Source organism: Muscardinus avellanarius (assembly GCF_963383645.1).
Source record: "Muscardinus avellanarius genome assembly, chromosome: 9".
NCBI lineage: Eukaryota > Metazoa > Chordata > Mammalia > Rodentia > Gliridae > Muscardinus > Muscardinus avellanarius.
Window position 1 is genome coordinate 59,550,527 of NC_137795.1, and position 23,381 is coordinate 59,573,907.

General features: G+C 36.6%; 1 protein-coding gene across 15 annotated transcripts in view; it reads left to right on the forward strand.

The window, feature by feature from the left end:
- Positions 1–23,381, forward strand: part of ADAM22 (ADAM metallopeptidase domain 22) — a gene marked incomplete at both ends in the record, with an annotated part of 237,120 nt that overhangs the window by 145,344 nt on the left and 68,395 nt on the right. For 14 of the 15 annotated variants that reach the window (XM_080700872.1, XM_080700866.1, XM_080700864.1 and 11 more), the window contains 7 exons: positions 3,037–3,119; positions 8,737–8,800; positions 10,422–10,491; positions 15,651–15,721; positions 18,467–18,541; positions 21,001–21,072; positions 22,276–22,442. In XM_080700872.1, coding sequence (XP_080556998.1) covers positions 3,037–3,119; positions 8,737–8,800; positions 10,422–10,491; positions 15,651–15,721; positions 18,467–18,541; positions 21,001–21,072; positions 22,276–22,442 — 602 coding nt within the window. The remainder of the gene's footprint in view (positions 1–3,036; positions 3,120–8,736; positions 8,801–10,421; positions 10,492–15,650; positions 15,722–18,466; positions 18,542–21,000; positions 21,073–22,275; positions 22,443–23,381) is intronic. The other variant, XM_080700869.1, reaches the window with a different exon arrangement.

Genomic DNA, 23,381 nt, shown 5'->3' on the forward strand with positions numbered 1-23,381 from the left:
TGTTCTCATGGTTCAGCACTTAGACTTGAACTGCCTCAACCACATTCTTTTCTTTTTTATGTGAATATGGAACTTCCTGACTGCATTCCTTTCTTTGTTTCTAATCAAGGCATTTGACTACCCTTCAGCCATCTTACTTTCTTTTACAGCAGCATCTCTCTGGGCCCCAGTTTTACACATGCCTTTCTTCCCAAACTGCAAATCTATAAAGTCTCTCTGCTTTGCCTTCTGCTCCTAAATTTTGGTGTATAACTGGTTGAATGTAGATGTCAATATCCATAATACAGTTAGGATATTTTGATATTTCCTCTGCCAGTTTAATCAGGCCATCACTTTTAAATTCAGCCTCACATAAAGTTTCAGGACATGGGCAAATGCTGATAAGTTCTTTGCCAGAATGTAACACATGAGGCATCTACTCCATTTTCCTATGGAGTCCCCTTGCTCTACAGAATCTCCTGAACACAGTCTCTGCCGTCTGCCTTTCTAGCCACACTCTGGCCTTTTTAATTTCCTTTCACAAACCAGTTCCAAAGACTCACAAAACACATGGTCAGACTTAGATATCACTGTGACTGCACTTCTCTGGTACCAATCTCTGTCTTTGCATTCCTATTGCTATCATCCAAAAATGACTGATCATACAACTTTGAGGAAGGAAGATTTATTTGTTCATAATTCCTTGGAAATTCTGGATTCAGCCCATTTGAGGCCAGGGACTCTCTTTCTCCAGCCAAACCCTACCTGCCCATGTTACCATCTGACTAAATCCTTTATGATGGAACTCAGGCCATGGTGGTGGGAAGCAGAGAGAAGTCAAGCTCACAGGCTCTGCTCCTCACATCATGGAGGCTAAAAGCAAGAAAGCAGCAAGCAAGGAGAGGAGGATCATATATAATCCCCAAGGCCACACCTGCAGGGACTCACCTCCAGCCACACCCTACTTGCCTATTTACCACCTGAGAAATCTTTATGATGGGTTTATCTTGATACATTCCTGAGACTGGCCTCAAACCTGTGATTCTCCTATCCCAGCATCTCAAGTACTGGGATCACAGGCATGTTCTACCATGCCCAAGGTCAGCTACCATTTATTGAATGCTTACCAAAAGCCAAGGATTATCCTAAATCCTTTAGTCCTATCAGCTCATTTAATTCTTATAAACAACCCTGTGGGGGTAATTATTCCCACTTGATAAGGAAACTGAGGCACAGGCAGAGTCTATGACTTCTTTGAGATTACAGTTTAATGAGTGAAAGAGATGATGGCTTATGCTGTTAATACTTTTACTATTTCTGCTCTTTGCATGACATAAGAGCCCTATGTCCTCATACCTTGATTCATGTCTGCCCCCTGAGTCTCTGTCGCATATTAAGGTTCCATCCCTTGTTTGACCCAGATGTGAAGTAGCATCCTATCTCTTCCATCACATCCAGACACAGCCCTCAGTTCGCAGTGCTTGGTGACTCAGTTGCATTGTTGACCATTTGATCTGCTTTCCACTCCCTCCTCAAACAGACTCACCAGTATCTATGGGATTGCCTTATGAGCAGCAGTGGCTTCAAGCCAGACTGTTTTCCTTGGAATTCTGATAATGAAAATGACTTCAGACATACTACATCTTCACATCTTCCTGTTCTCTTTCTTTCACTTGTCAAGCACTGCATATTTGAAGTCTGGCCATTTAAACAATGTTAATTCTCCCAATCCAAGAACATGGGGTGTGTTTCTCTTTTCTGATGTCTTCTTCAATTTATTTCTTAAGTGTTTCGTAATTTTCATTGTAAAGATCTTTTACCTTCTTAGTTTTATACCTAAGCATTTTATTTTTTATTTTGAGACTGTTGTAAATAGGATTTCTTTTACCATAAGTTCATTGTTGGTTTAAAGTAAAGCTACTGATTTTTGCATGTTGGTTTTCTATCCTGTTACTGCTACTGCTGGATTTATCATTTATAAGATACTTTGGTAGACTCTTTATGCCATAAGGGTCCCAAAGTGTATGCTACTGCCCCCTAGGGGTGCTGGAATGAAGTATATATACATAAAACATACAAATTTATCACTGCTTCTTTCTGTTTATTTGTATAAAGAAGGTAGATTTCTAAGGGGGCACTATAATTTTTTCTGAAAAGAGGTTGATAAGCCAAATGCTTTTGAGTATTTCTGCTATTTTTTCAGGGTGTAGAATCATAACATATACAAATAGTGATAATCTGATTTCCTCCTTTACTATTTGTATTGTTTTTATTTCTTTTTCTTGCCTGGCTAAAGTATTTAATACTATATTAAATAAGAGTGGTGAGAGTGAACACCCTTGCCTCAGTTCTGATTTCTGAGGGAATTTTTTAGTTTTTCCCCATTCAGTATGTTGGCTACAGTTTGTTGTATATAGTTTTTACTGTGTTGAGGTATAGTCCTCTTATACCAAGTTTATTTAGGGCATTTTTTTTTTAACCATGAAGGGATACTAACTTTTATTGCATATTTTTTCTGCAGGTATTCAAATGATCATCTGATTTTAATCCTTATTTCTGTAGTGAATTATATTTGTTGCTTTGCACATGTTGAACCAACCTTGCATTTCTTTAATTAAGCCAACTTGATCATTATGTATGATCTTTCCTCCATCGGTATCATCTAGTGACTCTAATGATTTCTATTTCTTTTTACCTCACTCCATGTGGAAGCATTGTTTTGCTGCTGCTCAAGGCTGAATCTCTCATAACTTGGGAAATAGATGACTAAACTTACTCTCTTTGCAAGAGCCATAAGTGAATTTCAATATCTATTTCTTTGTTCTTCTAATATCACCTACATAAAAGGAAAATTTAGTCAATTTTTATTTCCTTGTCTTTTGATTTGGAGTCATCTCCCTAGGAATGTTTATGAATAATTCTGTTAGAAGTGGCTTGGTAATGCTTATATGAATAATGAAATATTGTACAGAGCGGTGTGAGCAGAACCTTCCTATGAAATGATGCTCTTACTCCCTTGTGATGCCAAAGGCTGATGGCCTCTATTTCTGTTTCCAGGGAGGAGAGCACTGTTACTACCAGGGCCAGATCCGAGGGAACCCTGACTCATTTGTTGCCTTGTCAACATGCCATGGACTTCAGTAAGTATCTCCAAAATTATTTGTGCCATTCATTTTTTTCATTCTACTTTTCATATACTGTGGTAGAAGTTTCTATTTTAGGTCACGAAACAATTTCATATTAGTGTTGGTTCCAATTTTCTTTTCTTTTGTGGCTTTTAAACCAAGGAGATTTTAAAATTAGAGTTGCAGAAACCAGAGGCTTTGAAATTATAATATAATGCCCCATAGTGATCACTGAAACATTTTTTTCTGGTTTCATTCAAATTCCAACAGGAGTGGTTTGAGTAACTTTGGTTTCTTGTTTCTGCAGATGTTTAGTCCCTTGGTACCAGCTCTAATCCTATCCTTCCTTGATAGTAGTTTTTATATTTTCATGGAATAATAGAAACTTCAATAGATGGAAACTTTTGGCTCCTTGCACAAAGACAAAAGGCTATAAGTGGCCTCCAGAGCTCTTCTTGTTTCAGCCAGAATTCCACCTACCTCATAGAAATCGTGGGAGGATCTGCATGTTCTCAGAGATCTCTAAAGAATGGAGGTCATCCTTCCCTGCTTCCTTTCTCATAACCTTGACTGTCACAGAATGTTTGCTGATGTTTAATGTGGGAATACATCTCCTTCCTCCACTCTGTCAATAATGGGGATACACAGGTGGCCATCTCTTGCTTGTTTAGTAACACCTCGTAAACTATTATGTCTTTCCTCAGCATTCTACTTAGACCAAATAATCTCATTTCCTTCTTTTTTGTTTTATTTTTTTTTCTTTTTGTGTCTTTCTTTTTGCTCTTTTGGCAAAGAACAAGCTAGCACATTGTTTTGCTGAATCTTTGTTGAAGAACTTTAAAATATTTTCTTTATGTTACCAAGTTAGAGGGTTTTTTTTCCCCCTAACAAGCAGTTATTGAGTGTCTGCTGTGTACCAGCCATAGGAATATGAAGACAATGAAATAGGAGTCCAGAGAGCTTACAGCCCAGTGGTGAGGGAAACTTATCCCAGCCTCCTTCTGTGGAATGTGACAGGTCTATGTTTTCCTCAAGAGGAAAAAAAAAAAAAAAAAAAAAGAACTGGGAAAAATGCAAGGTTAGAGTTGGCACAGAAGAAGAGATAGAGCTCGAGGGTTCCCAAGGTATGCCCCCTGAAGGATATGGAGTGGGTACTGCAGCAGGCTCTGATAGAATCGCCTGAGGAGGAGGTGTAGACTGACAGATGTAAGGAGAAGGCTAGAGAATCTAGCAAGTCTGCTTGAGTGGTACCTCCTGTCAGGCTCTGAGAGTAGGTAAGTTAGAGAGGGAGCAAGGAGAGAGTATGAAGATAAGCTAAATAATTGGAGAAGGGAGGCTGTGTGCTTGGGGACATGGAGAAAAATCCTGATTTGCTTATTGGTTATTATAAATAAATTCATAAATGTATTTAAATAGTCTGAATAAAGAGATGTTTCTGCAAGCATTGAATGCATGCTTAGTATCTGATTGCCTCTGCTTTCTTAACAGGTAAAAGAAATGTTGAAGTCCTTTTCAGCAGATAGAGCAGTGTTGTTATATCTGTTCTCAACATGTCCATGGCCATCAGCTAGGAGTAAAGTAGTTGAGCCTCCTGACATTTATGGCAATAGATGTATATTGGAGGGAAGGGTGATATAAAAAGGAAGGTTTTTCTTTTCTTTTCTTTCTCCCCCTCTTCGAATCCCAATCCAAAGTCACAATGTGAGCATCCTGTTCAATACTTGTTCCAATTTGATTCTCAGTTTTCAAAGTGGACACAGAGTGGTGGTGCCAGTGCCTCTTAGGAGCCCTATTAGAACAAGAGCCTAAGAACAAAAGCTTGCAACCAGTCCTACCATAACCATTTAAAGAAGCCTGGAACAATACCTTTCAGGAAATTTTGTAGTGACTGGATCAAGAATAAAACACAGGATCCTACCTCAATTGTTTTAACTATTTTTTCTTTACTTTTTCCTATAGAAATCTTCTATTTAAAACTAAACAAAACTGAACAAATAGAAAACTCATCAGGTGTTTAGGAATGTTGACAGAATGTTGTGCAAACATGTTTGGCCAATCTTAGACTGTTTTGAGTATGTTGGCTAAATAGAATGCTATACCTTTTTTGTTATTTATCAATAATTACTTCTCAATTTGATACTTCTGAACAAAAATTGTTTTCAGAAACATTTTTGAGGATATCACTAAATGTTAACTAATGTAGGTTTTTCTCAATTACCATGATTTAGACATGAGATAGATTATTTTATGCATGGCTCATCTTTTATAAATTGCTAAGTATATATTGAGGTTTATCAATTTTTATAATTTGCTGCATTCACATAAAAACATAAGGGGAAAAATCAGATTCATATGTCTTTTCTATAAAGAGTCTGTAAGGGTACATTTCTTAAAAATCAAAGCAATAATTAGTATTTTAGTCCTATTATGTTTAATGTTACAATAAAAATGTGTAACTACAGGTACCTTAAAAAATGGACTCAAATGTGAGTTTATTGCCCTCTTGTGGAAATTTGTAAGAATGGCTACTGTTTCAAAATCTTATTTTGATTCATTTTTATAAAATTTTTGCTCATTTAGTCTATTAGTCTATAATGGCTTGGTCCTCACTACATAATTTTTTCTAGTATATGCTGTTAGAAACAGTATACTTATTAGACTTTGTATTATCAGAATAAAAAGGTTTTAGTCTTCAAACAAAACAATTAAAACACCTATCTTTTTATTATTAAGGAATTAATAATGGCATGTTATCATAGGAAACAAGTATCTTCCAAGTATAGATCTTGTCAGAAACTGCTTTCCCTATATTGTGTACATGATGTTTAGATCCAATAAAAGGGATTTATTTTTCCACTGGACATGAACCTAACACAGAGGCAAATAACACTCAGTGCTTATTTAAACAAGCAAGCAAACAAACAAAAAAATATGCTTGCTACTTAATCAGCGTTGCCATGTGAACTCTGGCAAAGGGTGATGGTTGCATGATTTTCTGGATGGGTCTGGCAGGTTCTCAGCAGGGGCAGAGAAAATGTTCCTTGCCATATTTGGTCTACTGTTTCAAAAGTGGTCCTGCTCTGATTCCTTAGACATATGTCTCCAGTACTATTTTACTAACTACATCTGTGTATCTTTAAGTTCCAAATGCAATGTCACCCACATTCAGAAAGCACACTGTAGGTGAAAACAGCGCAGATGTGAAATGGTCATTCTGTGGGTATATAAAAGTGTACGACATGTGGAAGATGTTATGGTGGGAATGAAAGAATTTGGATAGAGACAGAACTGGAAGCTATTACAATTGTATCTGGGGAAAACCATTGACTTCTAAGGATTCAGCCAAAGACAAATATTCTTCTGTGTCTAACAGCTTGGCTGTCATGCAGTCATTTCTATCCCAAACTAAAGAATTGCTGCAGAAGATCACAGCTCTGCTCCCTCTGGTGTCTGAATGATAGGGCAGACTTCTTCAGTGTCTTAAGGGGCCTTATCGCAGTCATAGGATCCTGGTCTTCTAAAAAGCATGGTTATCGGGATCTCCACGAGGGGAGTTGAGGTCATGTGTAGCTTCAGCCATGCTCCAGAGGATTGTTCATATGTCAGATGGCCACTTTCCACTTAATAGGTCCAAAAACAAACTCTTGCTTTATGCCCTGCTCCTTGCAACTTACTTCCTTGCTCCTGCCTCAGGAGTGCTCTTTCTGTCTCCTTTTTATCTTGTTAAATGGCAATGCCATCTTTCTAGTTGGTCTGATCAAAACTTTGGAGTCCTTGTTGACTGCTCTCTTCTCACACCTGCCATATCAACCAACAAATCCAATTGGCTCTTCTTTCAAAATCTATCCAAACTGGAGTATAGTTCAGTCCTAGAATGTAGTCTTAACCTGTGTGAGGCCATGGATTCAATCCCCAGCATGTGTGTTCACATGTGTATACACGCACACACATGTGTGTACACACATGTGTGTACATATATACATGCATGCACACCATTCATCCATCCATCCACCCAGAATTTAGCCAGTTCACATCACTGCTGCCATTACCACCCTGATCTCAGCAACCATCTTTTTCTTTGATATGGGTTAGTACAGTAATTTCTGCTCCTGTTTTTGCTGTCCTAAAGATAATTGTAACACATAACCTGGGGTGATGGTCATTTTAAAACAAGAGAAATTGTGTTTTTCCTGCTCAGAAGGCTTCAGTGGCTGGCTCTTCATCTTGTTTAGAGTAAAAGCCATGGCTGTCAGAAGGGCCTTCCTTATGTGGCCCCACAACCTCTCTGACCTCGTTGTCTGGCACTCTGGCTCTTGCCCTCTCTACTCCAGCCATCGTGCCTTCTTGCTGTTCCTGGAACAGGTTAAGACTCTTACCTTGCAATGCTCTTTGTACAAACATACTTATGGATCATCCCTTCATTTTTTTAGGTCTTTGCTGAAATGCCATCTTCTCTCTGAAGCCTTTTTCTGACTCCTTAATGTAAATTAATAGTCCTCTTTCTGGTCCCCCACACCCAGCCTTTTGGCAATACTTATTGACCCTTAACCTGTGTTATTTTCTTCTCTACAATTCATCACATTTTCTTTTTCATTATATATTTATTTCTGTTGTCCCTAGACTGCACATCAGCACCACGAGGACACACTGGATCTGTTTTTTTCAGTACTGTGTCCCCAGAACCTAGAGCAGTCCGTTGTAGGTGCTCTGTAAATGCCTGTTGAATGAATGAATGAAGGTGGGTAGCAGATTGCATGTAGATAATTCATAGATCCATCCGCCTGTGCTACAAGCCTGCCTCTACTCTTAACGATAATATGATCTAGACAAGTTCCTTCATCTCTTTGGCTCTCAGTTTCCTCACCTATAGAATGAAGACAGTCATTGTACCTGCCCCATACATTTGTGAAAAAGATTAAATGAATGTAAAATATTTAGTTCATGGAAAGTCATGAAATGTGTTAGCTCTTATGACTAGAACATCCTCCGGGTGCATGGTAGGGAGGACATTCTCAGCATAGTCTCAGACACCCTGATTAGAATCTTCTGGGGATTGTTTGAAATGCAGCTTTCTTAGCCTCAGCCCCTCAAGTCAGAGAAGGGTTTTGAAACTCCTTGTGGTCTTCTGCATAGTAAAAATCTTAGAATTGACTGGGCGTGGTGGCGCACGCTTGTAGTCCCCATGCTTGGGAGGCAGAGACAGGAGGATTGCGCAGGTTTGAAGCCAGCCGCTTTAGCTTAAGAGACCCTGTTTCCAAAAAAAAAAAAAAAAAAAGTATAAAAATAGGTACTGGAAGTGTAGCCTGGAGATAGAAGGGTTTCTAGGAACCCCAGTACCACCACCACCAAAAAAAAAAAAAAAAAAAAATCTTAGAATTGTATTAGAGGGAAGATTAATGGACAATAGTTAGAGAATAGCCATCCTGAGCACAGGGTAGGGTCAGCATGGGAGGGTCTTGCACCAGGGGGATTCAGAGTGGGGTCCTCTGCCTCTCGGCAGTGAGTGGTTTATTTAGGAAGGGAAACTAGACATTGAAAATAACTAGTTTTCTGGTTGCTTCTAGTTTTAAAATGATCTTATTCTGAGGCAAGAGTTGACAGCTATGCCTAATGATCTTCTTGTCCTTGGCAGCGGGATGTTCAATGATGGGAAACACACATATCTCATCGAGCCAGAAGAAAATGAGACCTCCCAAGTAAGTGCTCTGTGTGCAGTGGTAATGGAAATGTTGATGTTGCGAGCTTTATTTTATTTTCATATATTTTAGGGCTAGGATAGAAAGTATATAGATCTTAAATATTGGATAAACCAAAACCACAAGTTTTTTTTTTAATTTCTTTAGTATCTTCATCATTATCTTGGAACTGCTTTTCCTCTGAGGTGTTCTGAACCCTCTATTTCTATCTGTGCCGTGGCATACTGTGATCTGCCTTAGCTTTGGCTAAGTATCATAGTATCATAGACTCAAAGTATCATAGACTCGTGGCCTAAATTGAAGTGTTTTTCTTATAATTCTGAAGTCCAAGGTCAGCAGAGTTGGTGGCTGGCAAGGGTTTTCTTCTTGGGCGGCAGATGGTTGTTTTCTTGCTGTGTCCTCACATGAAAGATGATGGAGGGAGAGGGAGAGGGGGAGGAGAGAGAGAGAGGGAGGAGAGAGAGATAGAGAAAAAAAGAGGGACAGAGACAGAGGCATATCTGGTTTTTTCTCTCCTTGCAAGGACATCAGCTGTAATGGATTAGGGCTGCACTCTTAGGACCCCGTTTAACCTTTATTCCTCAAAAGCCCTATCTCTAGATGCAGTAATATAGCAGCTCTACTTTTTCAGTAAATGGATTTTTGGGAGGAAGATGAAGACATTTATTTGCAACAAAATTCACAAGTCTGCAATTTTTTAACCCCTCTTTTCTAGGTTCTAGATTTTCTACATTTCTCATTATGCTTAAGGCTCCATGCTAAGGGAATTTAGAGAAACCTAAGATTTTTTAACCGCCCGCCCCCAAATTTCAGCTGAAGTATTTTCCACAAATTAGAAAAGAGTCACATTAAACTTTAGACTACAGAGAAGCACAGCGTGCCTCCATTCCAGCTCTGTCCATGCTCATTTCTTCCTGCATCGTGCAGCATGGGTCAACAGTGAGGCAAGCGATTGCAGAGAATGCACACTGCTTTATCACCCACAAATACTCTTGGATGAGAAACCATCTCTCATGCGTAACAGTTATTTTTTGGGTGCCCACAACTCGCTATCCTATCACTTTGATTCACAGTGTGATTTTTTTTTTTAAGGCAGTATCATGACACTTGACCTCTTCTGACATTCCATTCATTTCATTAATTGGATGAAACCAGATGAAAATATTTGAATGTTCATTAATTTTTATAGGAAGAAAATGGTGATTTTAAAATCTCTTACTTCCGACTAGAACTGTGCATAACATTTGAATTTTGGAGTGGGGTCTACGTTGAGCTTCTGCTTATGTTATTCATCCTGTCCTCTATGATCAGGAAGATTTAGCTCTGCAGTCTGTTTTCCAGAGTTATCTGGCCTTTAAAAGGGGGCAAGGATCTGTGAAAGAAAGCAGTCATAAAAATCATTAACTCATTTTCCCCCAATGGCTTGCTTTTCCTTGGGGGAAAGGCGTGTGTGTGTGTGTGTGTGTGTGTGTGTGTGTGTGTGTAACACTTGCACAATAGTTCACAGTCTTCCCAAACCCAAGAGAATATGCAGATGTGCACTCAACCTATGGTCCCCTTTGCTTGAGGCCAGAGATACCTGGTTGTACATGCATAATCTCTGTCCCTTGTGTCATTTCAGGAGGATTTCCATTTTCATTCGGTTTACAAATCCAGACTGTTTGAATTTCCCATGGATGATCTTCCATCTGGTATGTTACTCATATAGTGATTTTTCTTTAAAAGGACAACTTCAATAATTCATTTACTATTTTAGAACTCATATATATGTGAAATTTTATTAACCCACAATTGCATATGACTGTGTGTGTGTGTGTGTGTGTGTGGTGTGGTATTGGGAACTGAACCCAGCAAGTGCTCTATCACAGAGCCATATCCCCAGTCTTTACTATTATATTTTTTTAAATTTCGAAACAAATTTTACCTAAGCTTCCCAGACTGGCCTTGAACTTGAGATCTTTCTGTCTCAGGCTCCCATGTAATGGGATTATAGGTGTGTGTCACTGCACCAGACCCCTTCTTATGTTATATTAAGAGGGAAAATCAAGAAGAATAAAATGCAGACTGGCCTTTTGTGTATAGTTGAAGAGTTCCAAAAGACATGGCTTAAACACATTGAAGGAAAACTTTTAAAAATTTAAAATTCAGAATAGGAAGTAGAGACGAAATAATGTTGCAGCAAGGATAAAATACACAAACATTACTATTTTACAGCTCATATATACATTAAATTTTATTAAGTGGCCCTTGATAGTGGAGTATGGCCATGCAGGGCACCTTTGTCTTTGGCTTTGCTGGACTTCTTTAGAACACGGAGAACAATCTGAATATCTGGTAGAGAGATGCTCTCTGCCCTACGTCATGAGCCCTGGCCATCTTAATTTTTAGCCATATTTGTACTAGTTCTGTAAGACCAATGCTATTCCCATTTCACAGATAAAGAAACAGAACCTCAAGCTATTTTGTCTTTTCTAGGGCCCCACAACTAGTAAGGGACAAAGTGGGGCACTTGGTTATGACACTACAAAAAAGTACTGTGGGAGAAGAGGCACAAGAGGAAAAATTGCCAGCCTGAGAACAGCTCCCAAACTACTACTTAGAAAACCACTTGCAAGCTGACATTGTTTTTTTTTTTTTTATCAGAAAGCAAAATAAGTGTTTTCTAATGTCCCTTCCTTTCTGAAATAGCTTTGTAACTCCTTGGCCTCCTACAATTCCCCTAAAGAGAAATACTCTGAATTTCCTTCTTTCCTGAATCCAAGAGGATAGAAGATCCTATTTCATAGGATTCACTATTTTGAAAAATCTACAAATGGACACATCAATGTTCTTAATTTATACAGACTCCCTAGACCATTCAATGACCTTATGAAACTTTTAAAAATACCTGTAATGGGAATAAAGCAAAACATGATTGAGAATAAAGCTACAGTTTAATAGGTATTACTGGAAACAATCACCATTCGTTTTTAAAGTAATAATCTCCCTAAAGACTTGGTTATAGACTTGCTGTTTTCACTGTACTTTTATTTATTTATTTATTTATTTATTTATTTATTTTTAGCTTTGCTCAGGATTCTCTTTTGAAGAAACTTTGAAAGTGACTTGACAGTTTTATTAAATTGACTTATAGGTTTATTATTTGAAAAGTCAGGTCCGTCTCAACCAGTTTCTAGATTTCTTTTGTTATCCAAGTTGACACACGGTCAAGTTTAAAAGTGGTATTTGTTTCTCAAGATTACCTATTTCCTCTGATAAATAAGAAATAAATAGATGTCTGTCAAAACTGAATTTTTTCTGAAACAGCTTTAAACAAGATTCCTTTTAGGGTGAATAAAGCTTAACTCTGTTATGGAATATCGGCATCTTTACCTTGCGATGCATTTCCTAAAGATAGACGTGCAATCAGTTGTTCTCGAAACTTGTTTGTAGAACTTTTTATTTTACAAAAGGGCACATCTCAGAAGACTAGTCTTCCTAAGGACACATTTAGGGGAAAGCTTATTTTATTTCCTAGGAACTCCTCAGCAGCTGAACTCAAAAGTTGCGAAGCTTTTCCTCAAGCGGTTATACCGTTTTACACTCACATTAGCACTGAGAGTCCTAAATGCTCCACATCCTGACCAGTGCCTGGAGTGTTCTTCTTTAATTTCAGCCATTCCAGAGTGCGAGTGGTGTCTCACATAACTTCAATTTGCAGTTTTTGGTGACTAGTCATATGTAATATATGCTTACTAACCATTAATTAGAAGTTTTGCCTTTCTGTTGTTGGGTTATGAGTACTTAAATATTCTGCATTTGATCTTAGCCAAAAGTGTAAAATGTGATCATGTATTGTGGATATAAAGCCTTGGTTAGATATGTTTTTTTAAATATATTTTTCCACTCTCTGGCTTGCTCATTTACTTTCCTAATTGTGTCTTGTCAGGAGCAAATGTTTTGATTCTGATAAAATCTAACATTATTTTTACGATTATTGCTTTCTTTGTTCTATGAAATCTTTATCTGCCTTCAAGTTGTGAAGATACTTTCCAACATTTTCTCCTAAAAACTCCATAGTTTTATTATTTTATTTTATTTCTATTTTATTTTTGTGGTACGGGAGATGGAACCCAGGGGTATTCTACCTCCAAGCTACACCGTCAGCCCTATTTTTTTTATTCTTTATTTTGAAACAGGGTCTCACTGAGTTGCAAAGGGCCTCACTAAGTAGCTGAGGCTGTCCATGAACCACGATCCTTCTGTCTCAGCCTCTCAATATAGTTTTACTTTTAATGCTTAGATTTGTCATCTTCCCCAAATGATTTTTGTGCACGGTAAAGTAGAGGTAGAGTTTTATTTCTCATAGGGATGTCCAGTTATTCTAGCACTATTTGTTGAAAAAAGCTTCGTTTTGTCCTAGATGTCTTTGTCGTACAGTATTGATATGAGTCTATTCCCTAGATATTTGGCTACTAATATCACATTTTTTTCTATTTTTATAGTATGTTTTGAAATCATGTAATACATCCAAGTAGCATACATTCTTTGATTTTGTTTTTATTTATTTTATTTTGGTTCTTTTAGGTTTTTTACATTTCCATGAAAATTTTAGAACCAGTTTGTCAATTTCTACAATTCTCTGAGTTTATAATTATATTGAATATATAGACTAATTGTGGAAAAATAGACATACCACCTGTACTGAGTCTTCTAACCCATCAGCATAGCATAGCTCCTCACGTATTTAGAACTTTGTAGAGGATATAGCTGAGTGGTAAAGTGAATCTTAACCTGCTTATCACCAAAACAAAACAAATAAAAAATTAAAATTCTCAGCCCCACCCAGATGTACCAGATCAGAAAAATAAAATAATTTAGAATTTAACATTTTTATCTTAATTTCAGCCATTTTTAGTGTAGAAGTTGTATTAGTTATCTATTACTGTGTGACAAATTAGTTTAAAACTTATTGGCTTGAAGCAGTAAACACTAATTATCTCATAGTTTTTGCCTATCAGGAACCTGGGTGTGGTTCAGCTGTGTGCCACTGGCCCATGATCTCTCATGTTTTTTTAGAGTAACTGTCTTCTGGGGCTAGAATCTAATCTAAAAGTTCAACTGGGAAGGATTTGCTTCTCAGATCACACATCTAGTTGTTGATAGGAGTGCTGTTTCTTTTTATGAGTGGATCCATTTGACATTATGAAATATTCCTTGTTCTCCCTGATTACACTTATTGTACTGAGGTTACATGATATAATAGTAATATTTCTGGCATAGCTGTCTTGTGATTAAAGTTTGCAAGGTATATCTTCTGTATTTTGCATTCAAAATGTACCTCCTATAAATGGCATATAGGTAGGTCTTGCACTCTTAAAATATTCAGTTTGACAATCTGAGCCATTTAGCTGTAACGTTTAGTCTATTTGCATTTAAAAAAATTATTGATATGATTTGGCTTAATTCTTTGGTCTTGTTTTTCTGTGTCTTACAAATTAATTGTGGAAAGACAACATATTTCTCTGCCCATAGAATCTGTTCTATGACCATGCTAGCATCCTCCTAGGCAGTATACTCAGATCATATTTGAAAATGAGCTTGTAAGTAGATAAGATATTAAAATCCTTAGCCTGATTTTATTATTCAGCTTTTCTCTGTCACATATTTTTTCTACCATGATTATCCCTTCACCTTGATAACATTGCTATACTATCTTGTGGATAGAAAGAAAAATTTCAGAAGTTAAAATTACTTACGGTTTACCAATACAGTTAAGGTAGTGAAAAGAAAACTAGGTATTCCACTTAAATGAATCTTGACCACAACTTTACATAAAAATATATTTCATAATTCTTTTTAAATTATATAGTTTTATAATATGGTGATTTGCTTTGAATATAATAACTCATTTATGGGCTAAGAAGACACATTTGAACACATTTGAACATATTATATCACATTTTGGGGAAGCGTGGTTTCAGAGAACTTTTCAGCTTGTACAAACACTACCCATGAATCAATGATAATGGCTCACTTTAGTATCCAATATCCCTAATACCACTAGAAGCCCTGTTCCTATAGCCACATTCCTACAGCTCCCTATATTCCTATAGCCTATATTTCTATTGTTTTATAGCCTTATTCTATAGTCCTATTCCCACAAGAAGGCCCATGTTATACTGCTTCATGTTGCTCAGTCAACCATCAATGTTTTAGCAAATCTGTATCACAGGGGATGATTGCACTTTTTCTTTCACTTTGTAAGAAATCCTTCCCTATTTTCAAAGATGAATCTATGTCCATAAATAATTGATGCATAATTTTGTTCTGCAAATTAAGAAGGGTTCAGATTTTTATCTGCATTCCCAAGAGCATACAGACCCTGAAGTAAATTTTAATATGGGTGAAGAAGAATGTGAATGACTTGGACAAATTAAAACAGAACTTTGGTGGCTTATAGTAATTTCTTAATAAGTCATGATATTATAAATGTGTGATTATTCTATTTGATTCTTATTGCTCCCTTCTTTAATTTATTTTGCTGCCTCTAGAAGGTTAGTAGCAAAAGGGAAGGTCAGGTTGGCTATTTAGAGGATTCTTGATAAAGATTGTCATTTTATGTATTGGAGTAATATGAAAAATACCAATATGAATTAAAATAGGAATGATTGATATTTTTAAACTTTTATTCATCCATTATATATTGATTTAGTATTAACATAACATACTTTGATTAATGTTCTATGTGATCATTAAATGCAACATTATATGTTATAAAATTTATAAGAGGGAAGGGCTAGTAAAACTTGGTATTTAAAAAATTTTGAAAATGCACTGTTAAATTTGATTTATTTTTGCTTCCTTTTAGAATTCCAACACGTAAATTTTACTCTACCAAAATTTATTTTGAGGCCAAGACCAAAAAGGAGTAAACGGCAGGTATGTATTCAGAGGTATATGTCATAATATTTTAAAGCACTCATCACTTGCAAATCATTTGAATCTAGGTTAGGCCTCACACAGAGTACTAGTTTAGACATTTGTCAAGGTGAGGGAGGCAGCACAGGCATCATATGTATGGGAGCAGTGAAAATGGACCATACTATTTTGTAGTTTCAAAAAGGATTTGAGATAGTGGCAACAATATAGTTCTTCATCAAATTCATGGATTATGGGGCTCCTGCTTATGGCATTTTAGGTTCCTTCTACCACAAACTTCTTCTTTACCTAGTTAAGTACTACACTATGGAATCTGCTTATATGTATCCTGACATTTACCTCCTTGAAGATAACCCATGAGAGCAAATCAATCAGGTCTTGAAGCCACAAAATGTTTTTTTATTTTTTTAATCACTTGATCTACTTTGGAGTCCAGGTAACAAAATTAAGACATAAACTTTATGACTGTTTAATTGAATCTTGGACTGAGTAATACAATAACTTTTATATAGTACTTAAAACCACTTAAAGTAGGCACCATTATTTCTCTTTCACAGAAAAATAAATAAATAAATAAATGATGGTACTGACATGTTAAAATGGTCTACCTAGAATCATTGCATTGGTAATGGTTTAGACAGATAAGAGTTCTGGCCACCAGACTGAAGTTGTCATCAGCACCGTGGTGGCTTCTGTGAGCGTGTGGTTGTGTATGGCATAGAGGAAGTAGTGCTTTATTAAGATCAAGCAGTTGAGGGAACTTGAACTTATTACCTTGAAATAAAACATGTTTATAGGCACCTATTATGCATATAAGAGTTGCTAAATTTTATTTTGTATTCACTGTACATGAGGCCCTATTGTATTAATTTTAACTATATTACCACATTTAATCCTCAAAAGAACCTTATAAAGATGACATTATTATTTCCATTTTTCTTAAAAGGACAGTGAAGCATAAGAGGCTTAAGAAACGTGCCTAGGGTGAAATAAGATCACCTGGTATTGGAGCTGGGATTCTGACCTAGGAAGTGTGGTCTCAGAGAGGTGCCTGTAGACACACATGCACCAAGCGTGTTACCTGGGTATAGTGGCACATGCTTATAATCCTAGTACTTCCTCAGACAGGAAGGTCACAGGTTCATGGCTAGCCTCAGCAACTTACTGAGGCACTCTGCAACTTAGTGAGACCCTGTTTCGATTAAAAATAAAATAGGACTTGGGGGTGTAGCTCTGAGGTAGAATGTCCCTGAGTTCCATTTTCAGGACCAAAACCAAACCAAAACAAACAAAACAGAAATCCTTGTTATTGAATACAGTGTAGCATTACAAAATTACTCTGTTTTTCAATCTCAAAAATGTAATTTATTATTTCCTACCAACTGGTGATGAAAGAGATTTTTTAAGTTTTTTTTTGGCAAAAGATAAAATCCATGCAGCAGCATATTTTTAGCTTGTTAAGTGTAGCATTCAAAACAAGCATACATGTATTCATTCAGATTTAATTGTAGTTCCTCATCATGAAAATGCCCTGAGCAAGTAAACAAAAAGATGCACTGACAGAATATGTATTGAACTATGGCATAATGGAAAAGTTGATTTTACAAATTTCGTTAAAGATTGTAGTATGGGTGAAATGCAGAGAACAAAGGTAATAGCTCTCATAGTGGCCCCTGCCTAGCATACTGATTGATCATGATTTTGAAAGTAGAGGGTGTTTATCACAGCTAAATATTTCTCTTGGGAACTATCAAAACTATCTTGAAAAAAAAAATAACCTCCTATGTCACTTGGGTGCTCCTCTGAGCTATACCAGAAGAAAGGGAATATCTCAGTCCCAGATTTGGAGATTATAGAATAAAAATGTTCATCACCCTATTCCTAGAAAGAATTCTGGAATTAAATTGAATTAAATAAGGAAGAATATGCTTGATTTATTATTTTTTCTATGATATTCTGTTAAATAAAACTAGATTGAAATGGAAGAGAGTGAAATGAAAGAAAATATAAAATAAAGAATATTTTATATTTAATTTTATTTGCATAAATGTTTCTGGAAGAAACCAGTAACTTACTGTACCCATGGTCGAAGAAGAAATAGAAACTGGATAGATGGGGAACAGAGGATAAAGGGAAACTTTCAAGCTAGGCCTTTTTATACTTTGTTGACTTTTACAGCCATGTAAATATATTATTACCTACTCAAAAATTAAATAAACTGATTAAAATTTAAAAAATAAATGCTAAAGGAATGAAAAGGGGAATATGTTATTTTCAGAAAAATGGATAGATTTAGGGAATATCATGTTAAGTGAGATTAGCCCATCTCAGAAAGAGAACAGTTGTGTGTTTTTTCTCATATATGAAAGCTAGAGAGAAATTGAGTAAAAAAGGGACCTCAGATAAAGGAGGAGAGAATCCATTTGTGTGATGGAGGGGGTGTAGAATGGGAAAAGAAGACTGATGAAGACAACAGTTCAAAAAATGCTATGAGCATATATGAAAATATCAATACCAATGTCAGTAACAAGTGCAGGGAAGGGGAGGGAGCGGGTGGGATCCAGAGGGAAACACACCAAGTGTTCCTATCACTCTATTCCTCATTATGGTGTTTATGATGAACCAACAAAAGCATAAAAAAAGAAAGGGGAAGTTTTTGTTTTATTGATTTCCCTATATATTTTCACTTCTCATAGCCAAGTTGAGAGGGGCTTATTTGAAGCCATTTCCCTTGTTCTGTTGCAGCTTCTTCGATTTCCTCGTAATGTGGAAGAGGAAACCAAATACATTGAACTGATGATTGTGAATGATCATCTCATGGTAAGATTTGCTTTCTTTCTCTTTTTTATAGTTTGTGTCTAGGATAAAACTGGAGAGTACAAAGATAAGTTTAGAAGAAATAAAAGAGCTCATCAAGTTATAACCTGGATTTTTTACCATAACCAAATGTATTTGCTAGCCAGCAACAACTCATGAGTAGGAAATGCTCTTAGGTAGAAGTAGCTAACAATAATTTGTGGTTACAAAAATTATCTCTGTAACTCATAATGTCAATGATTTGAATTTGCTTGATAAATATAGGTACTAGTATTTAAGTCTCTCCTTACTAAAATTTTGACGTTTTAAAAAGTAAAAATTTAATATTATATTAAATAGCATTTAATATGCTGAGAAACCAAATGAGGCATCAATTGTGTGACACTTTCGTTTGCACTGTATAACTTTATTCTAATAAAAGAGAAGCAGTTTTTCTCCTTCCTTCCTTCCTTCCTTCCTTCCTTCCTTCCTTCTTTCCTTCTTTGTGTGTATATGTGATACTGGAGATTGAACCCAGGGGCATTCTACCTCTGAACTACACTCCCAACACTTTTTACTTTCTATCTGGAAACAGGGTCTCACCAAGTTGCTGAGAGCTTCACTAAGTTGCTGAAGCTGGCTTTGAACCTGTAATCCTCCTGACTCAGCCTCTCAGTGTACTGAGATTATAGGCTCCCATGCCTGGATATAAAAGTTTTCCTGTGTCTATTTTGCCAGGCAAAATATCACACAGAAAAATTTTGCAGAGCAAGCAGTGAAAGCCCTGGAATAAGAACTTGGCAAAACTTTCTTCTTGTTGAGAGTCAAGTTGTTTTTACCTATAGTATGTACATTTAATTAATGGGCATTTTGAAGTGTGGTGACATTCATAAACTAGCACTGAGTTATAATGCTACTTGTTCCAGGAAACCAGTGTTAAAATAAACTTCAGCACTTAATTTTACTTAATTTGGGGTACAAGCTTATATTGTTATAATGCTACTTGTTCCAGGAAACCAGTGTTAAAATAAACTTCAGCACTTAATTTTACTTAATTTGGGGTACAAGCTTATATTAATTTGAGAGAAAATATGTCACTTATCTAAATAAAATTAAATAACATATGTGAGCCAGGCATGGCAGTGCACGCTTGTAAACCCCACGCTTGGGAGGCTGAGACAGAAGGATCGCACAGGTTCGAAGCCAGCCTCAGCTACTTAGTGAGGCTCTCAGCAACTTAGTGAGACCCTGTTTCCAAATAAAATATGAAATAGGTCTAGGAGGGAGTTTCACCCTCAGTACCACAAAAATAAATAAATAAATAAATAAATAAATAAAATAAAAATTAAATAGGTCCGGTGGTGTAGTCTGGAGGTAGAAAGCCCCTGGGTTGCATCCACAGCACTACAAAAATAAATGAATAAATAAATAAATAAATTAATTATTAAATAACATGTGTGTGTGTATGTGTATGAATATTTTGTGGAACTTGGGATAGAACCCAGGGGCATTCTACCTCTGAGCTACACCCCAATCCTATTTTTTATTCTTTATTTTGAAACAAGGTCTCACTAAGTTTCTGAGGGCCTCACTAAGTAGCTGAGGCTGTCTGAGAACCGTGATCCTCCTGTCTCAGCCTCCCAAATGCTGAGATTACAAGTATGTGCCATCATGCTCAGCTAATAGTATTATCTTTATGATGGCTTCAAATAATAATAATAATAATAATAATAATAATAATAATAATAATACTGCTTTTTTGTTCAGGCTAGGTCTGTTTTCATTTTACCTGTTTGAATCCAGTCACTGTTATTGTTTCCTGAGACTTTTTATAAAATAAGTACAAACTATAATAACATGTATTTTTTTTAGCCTGTGTGTTTCTAAGTGTGTCTTCTCAGTGCTTCTCTGGGATTTCTAGTTATTACCATGTAGGGTGGCTACTTCTGAATGAAGTCAGAAATCAAGTTGACATGATATTTTCTGATTTTTAAAATACCATTGAGGCCACACCAGAGATAATATATGTGATCCATGTGTAAGATATAAGCTACCTCCTTGTCACCCTTATCTTGGGATTTTCTTCTTGCTGATGAAGTCTTGTAGAACTTGTCAGTTCCTACACTTTGAGCAGTATTCACATTTACTTTCTCTAGCCGTATCCCTATATGGATTTGGGTGTCTTGCTAGACAGCTCTCATCTGTTTTATTGTTTTGAATAAGAAACCAGAAAAAAACAACTGTGCAATGGATGGAGTGGGTGATTTTTACTTTATATCGCAGATGAGTAAATTAGACCTCAAGCTTTTAAGAGCCTTCCTTCAGGACACAGGGTGTTAAAAAACCCGGGCTTAAGCCTTTTGTTACAGAAAGCCTTAGGGGTCTTTCTCTTATACCATGTTCTTTTTTTTCCCCCTTTCCTGCTGAGGTGATAATTTTCTGATAAATTTGAAAGTTCTTCACTGTTTTTCTTTTGCTTGCAGTTTAAAAAGCATCGGCTTTCTGTCGTCCATACCAATACCTATGCGAAATCTGTGGTGAACATGGCAGATTTAGTAAGTACCAACCCGATTCAGTATTGCTCTAGAAGAATTTTATCTCCAGATTGCGGATAGATGACCCTTAAACTTTCACTGCCCAAGTTGCACTTTAGCTAAGGGTTCCTGAAAGTCCCTGATGACCTTATAATAGACTTACTGATTTTGATCTCTTTCTGGGAAGAGAAATTGGTCAAAATTACTCACAGATAGGCCAGAAATTCCTTCCTGTGTTTTTCACAAATGTAAAACACAGAGGTCAAATCATAGCCCCAGCAGAGATATTCACAGTGTACTTCTAATGATGGAGAAACCATGTTCCATCAGTTGTGCCCTTTTTCCCTTTCTCTTTTTTTGGGGGGTGGGGTGGGGGAGGGAGGGTGACAAGTCTCACTATGTTGCCTAGGCTGGTTTGGAAGTCCTGGTCTCAAATGATAATCAGAAGTGGGCCCGTGGGCCCAGTTTCAGTAGTGCTTTTTCTAAAGAATACCTGGTGCTGTGGCAATGATGTCATTAAATAAACTCACTCTGTCTACTTCCACATCTTTCTTCAACAAGGCAGTGCCTGTACCTTTTTCATGAGTTTACTCTGGGCTAGTAGGACTATATATAAATTATTTTCCTGAGCTGGGCATGGTGGAACATGCTTGTTGTAATCCCAGCATTTGGGAGGTTGAGACAGGATCGCAGTTTGCTGCCAGCCTCAGCTACTTAGTGAGGCCCTCTGCAACTCAGTGAGACCCTGTTTCAAAAAAATAAAGAATAAAAAGTAGGGCTGGGAGTGTAGCATGGAGGTAGAAGGCCCCTGGGTTCCATCCCCAATTCTGAAAAAAAAAAAATTATTTTTTTTTCCTGGAGAGTCTTTACTGGCTTTTTTTGGGGGAGGGGGGCTGGGGGAACTGAAGAATACATAAATTCTTTGTCTAGGGTACCAAAAAAGCAGACTCAGAGGAAACATTGAATTGAGTGCAAGTTTTTGTCAAGAAGGAGTCTTTTGCTTCTAAAAGCTGCTTTTTCCTTTGGGTGTTACTTGATAGAGAAATTGTTTCTGTTATTCAAGGGAAATGCATGCAAATAAGAATAATTAACCCCTAAAAATGGTATTTCTTATCTTTAACTAAATCTCAAGGAGTGTTCATGAAAGGATCTTGTAGTCCTGTTCGTAAAATTTTGATTTTTACCACATGTACAACTAGTGTGTTCATTTCGTTAATATACTAGATATATAAAGACCAACTTAAGACAAGGATAGTATTGGTTGCTATGGAAACCTGGGCAGCTGACAACAAGTTTGCCATATCTGAAAATCCACTGATCACCCTACGTGAGTTTATGAAATACAGGAGGGATTTTATCAAAGAGAAAAGTGATGCAGTTCACCTTTTTTCGTACGTAACTTTCACGATGATTTACTACTTTTTTATGGGGGTAGAAGTTACATGTTGACTGCTGTATTGCTCGTGACTGAGATGTATCTTTTAAAATTAGGATTTGATATTGCAGTATTTGGAAGAAGTCTTAAAGTATAGATTGTTTGAAATTGTGTTTAAAATTAAAGTGATTTAATTTTGAATTTTATTATCACATGCCTATTTCATTAAAAGTTTCAGGAGATTTAATCACAGTTTACTGAGTAAAAGTACTACTCATATAAAGTATTCTTAACAACTGGTAAATTACATTCTTTGAAGGTGCTGTCTTCTAAACATTAATGTTCTCTGTTTTTGATTCTAAGGTAAGACTAAATTTCTGGGATTTTTTTTTTTTTTTTTTGTGTGTGTGTGTGTGTATGATACTGGGGACTGGACCCTGGGACATTCTACTCTCCAGCTACAACTCCAGCTCTATTTTATTTTTAAATAAGGGCTCAGTTGCAGAGAGCCTCACTAAGTAGCGGAGGCTGGCATCAAACCTGCAATCCTCCTGTTTCAGCCTCCCAAGTAAGGGATTATAGGTGTGAGCCACTATGCCTGGGTGGAATTCATGTTTATTTTTCTCACTCTTATGTTATTTTTATTGTAATATATGTAATTGATATAATAGTGAAATATATGTAGTAGTATTTTTTAAAAGATCTAAGCTGGATGTGGTGGCGCACACTTGTAATCTCAATACTTGGGGGAGGCTGACACTAGAGGATTGCAGGTTTAAGGACAGACTCAGCAGTTTAGTGAGGCTCTCAGCAACCTACTGAGACACTGTTTCTAAATAAAAAATAAAATCATTTTGAGGATATAGTTTGGAGGTAGACTGCCCAGGGGTCAGCCCCCAATTTCTACAAAAACAAAACAAATAAATAAATACATAAATATACAAATACATAAATA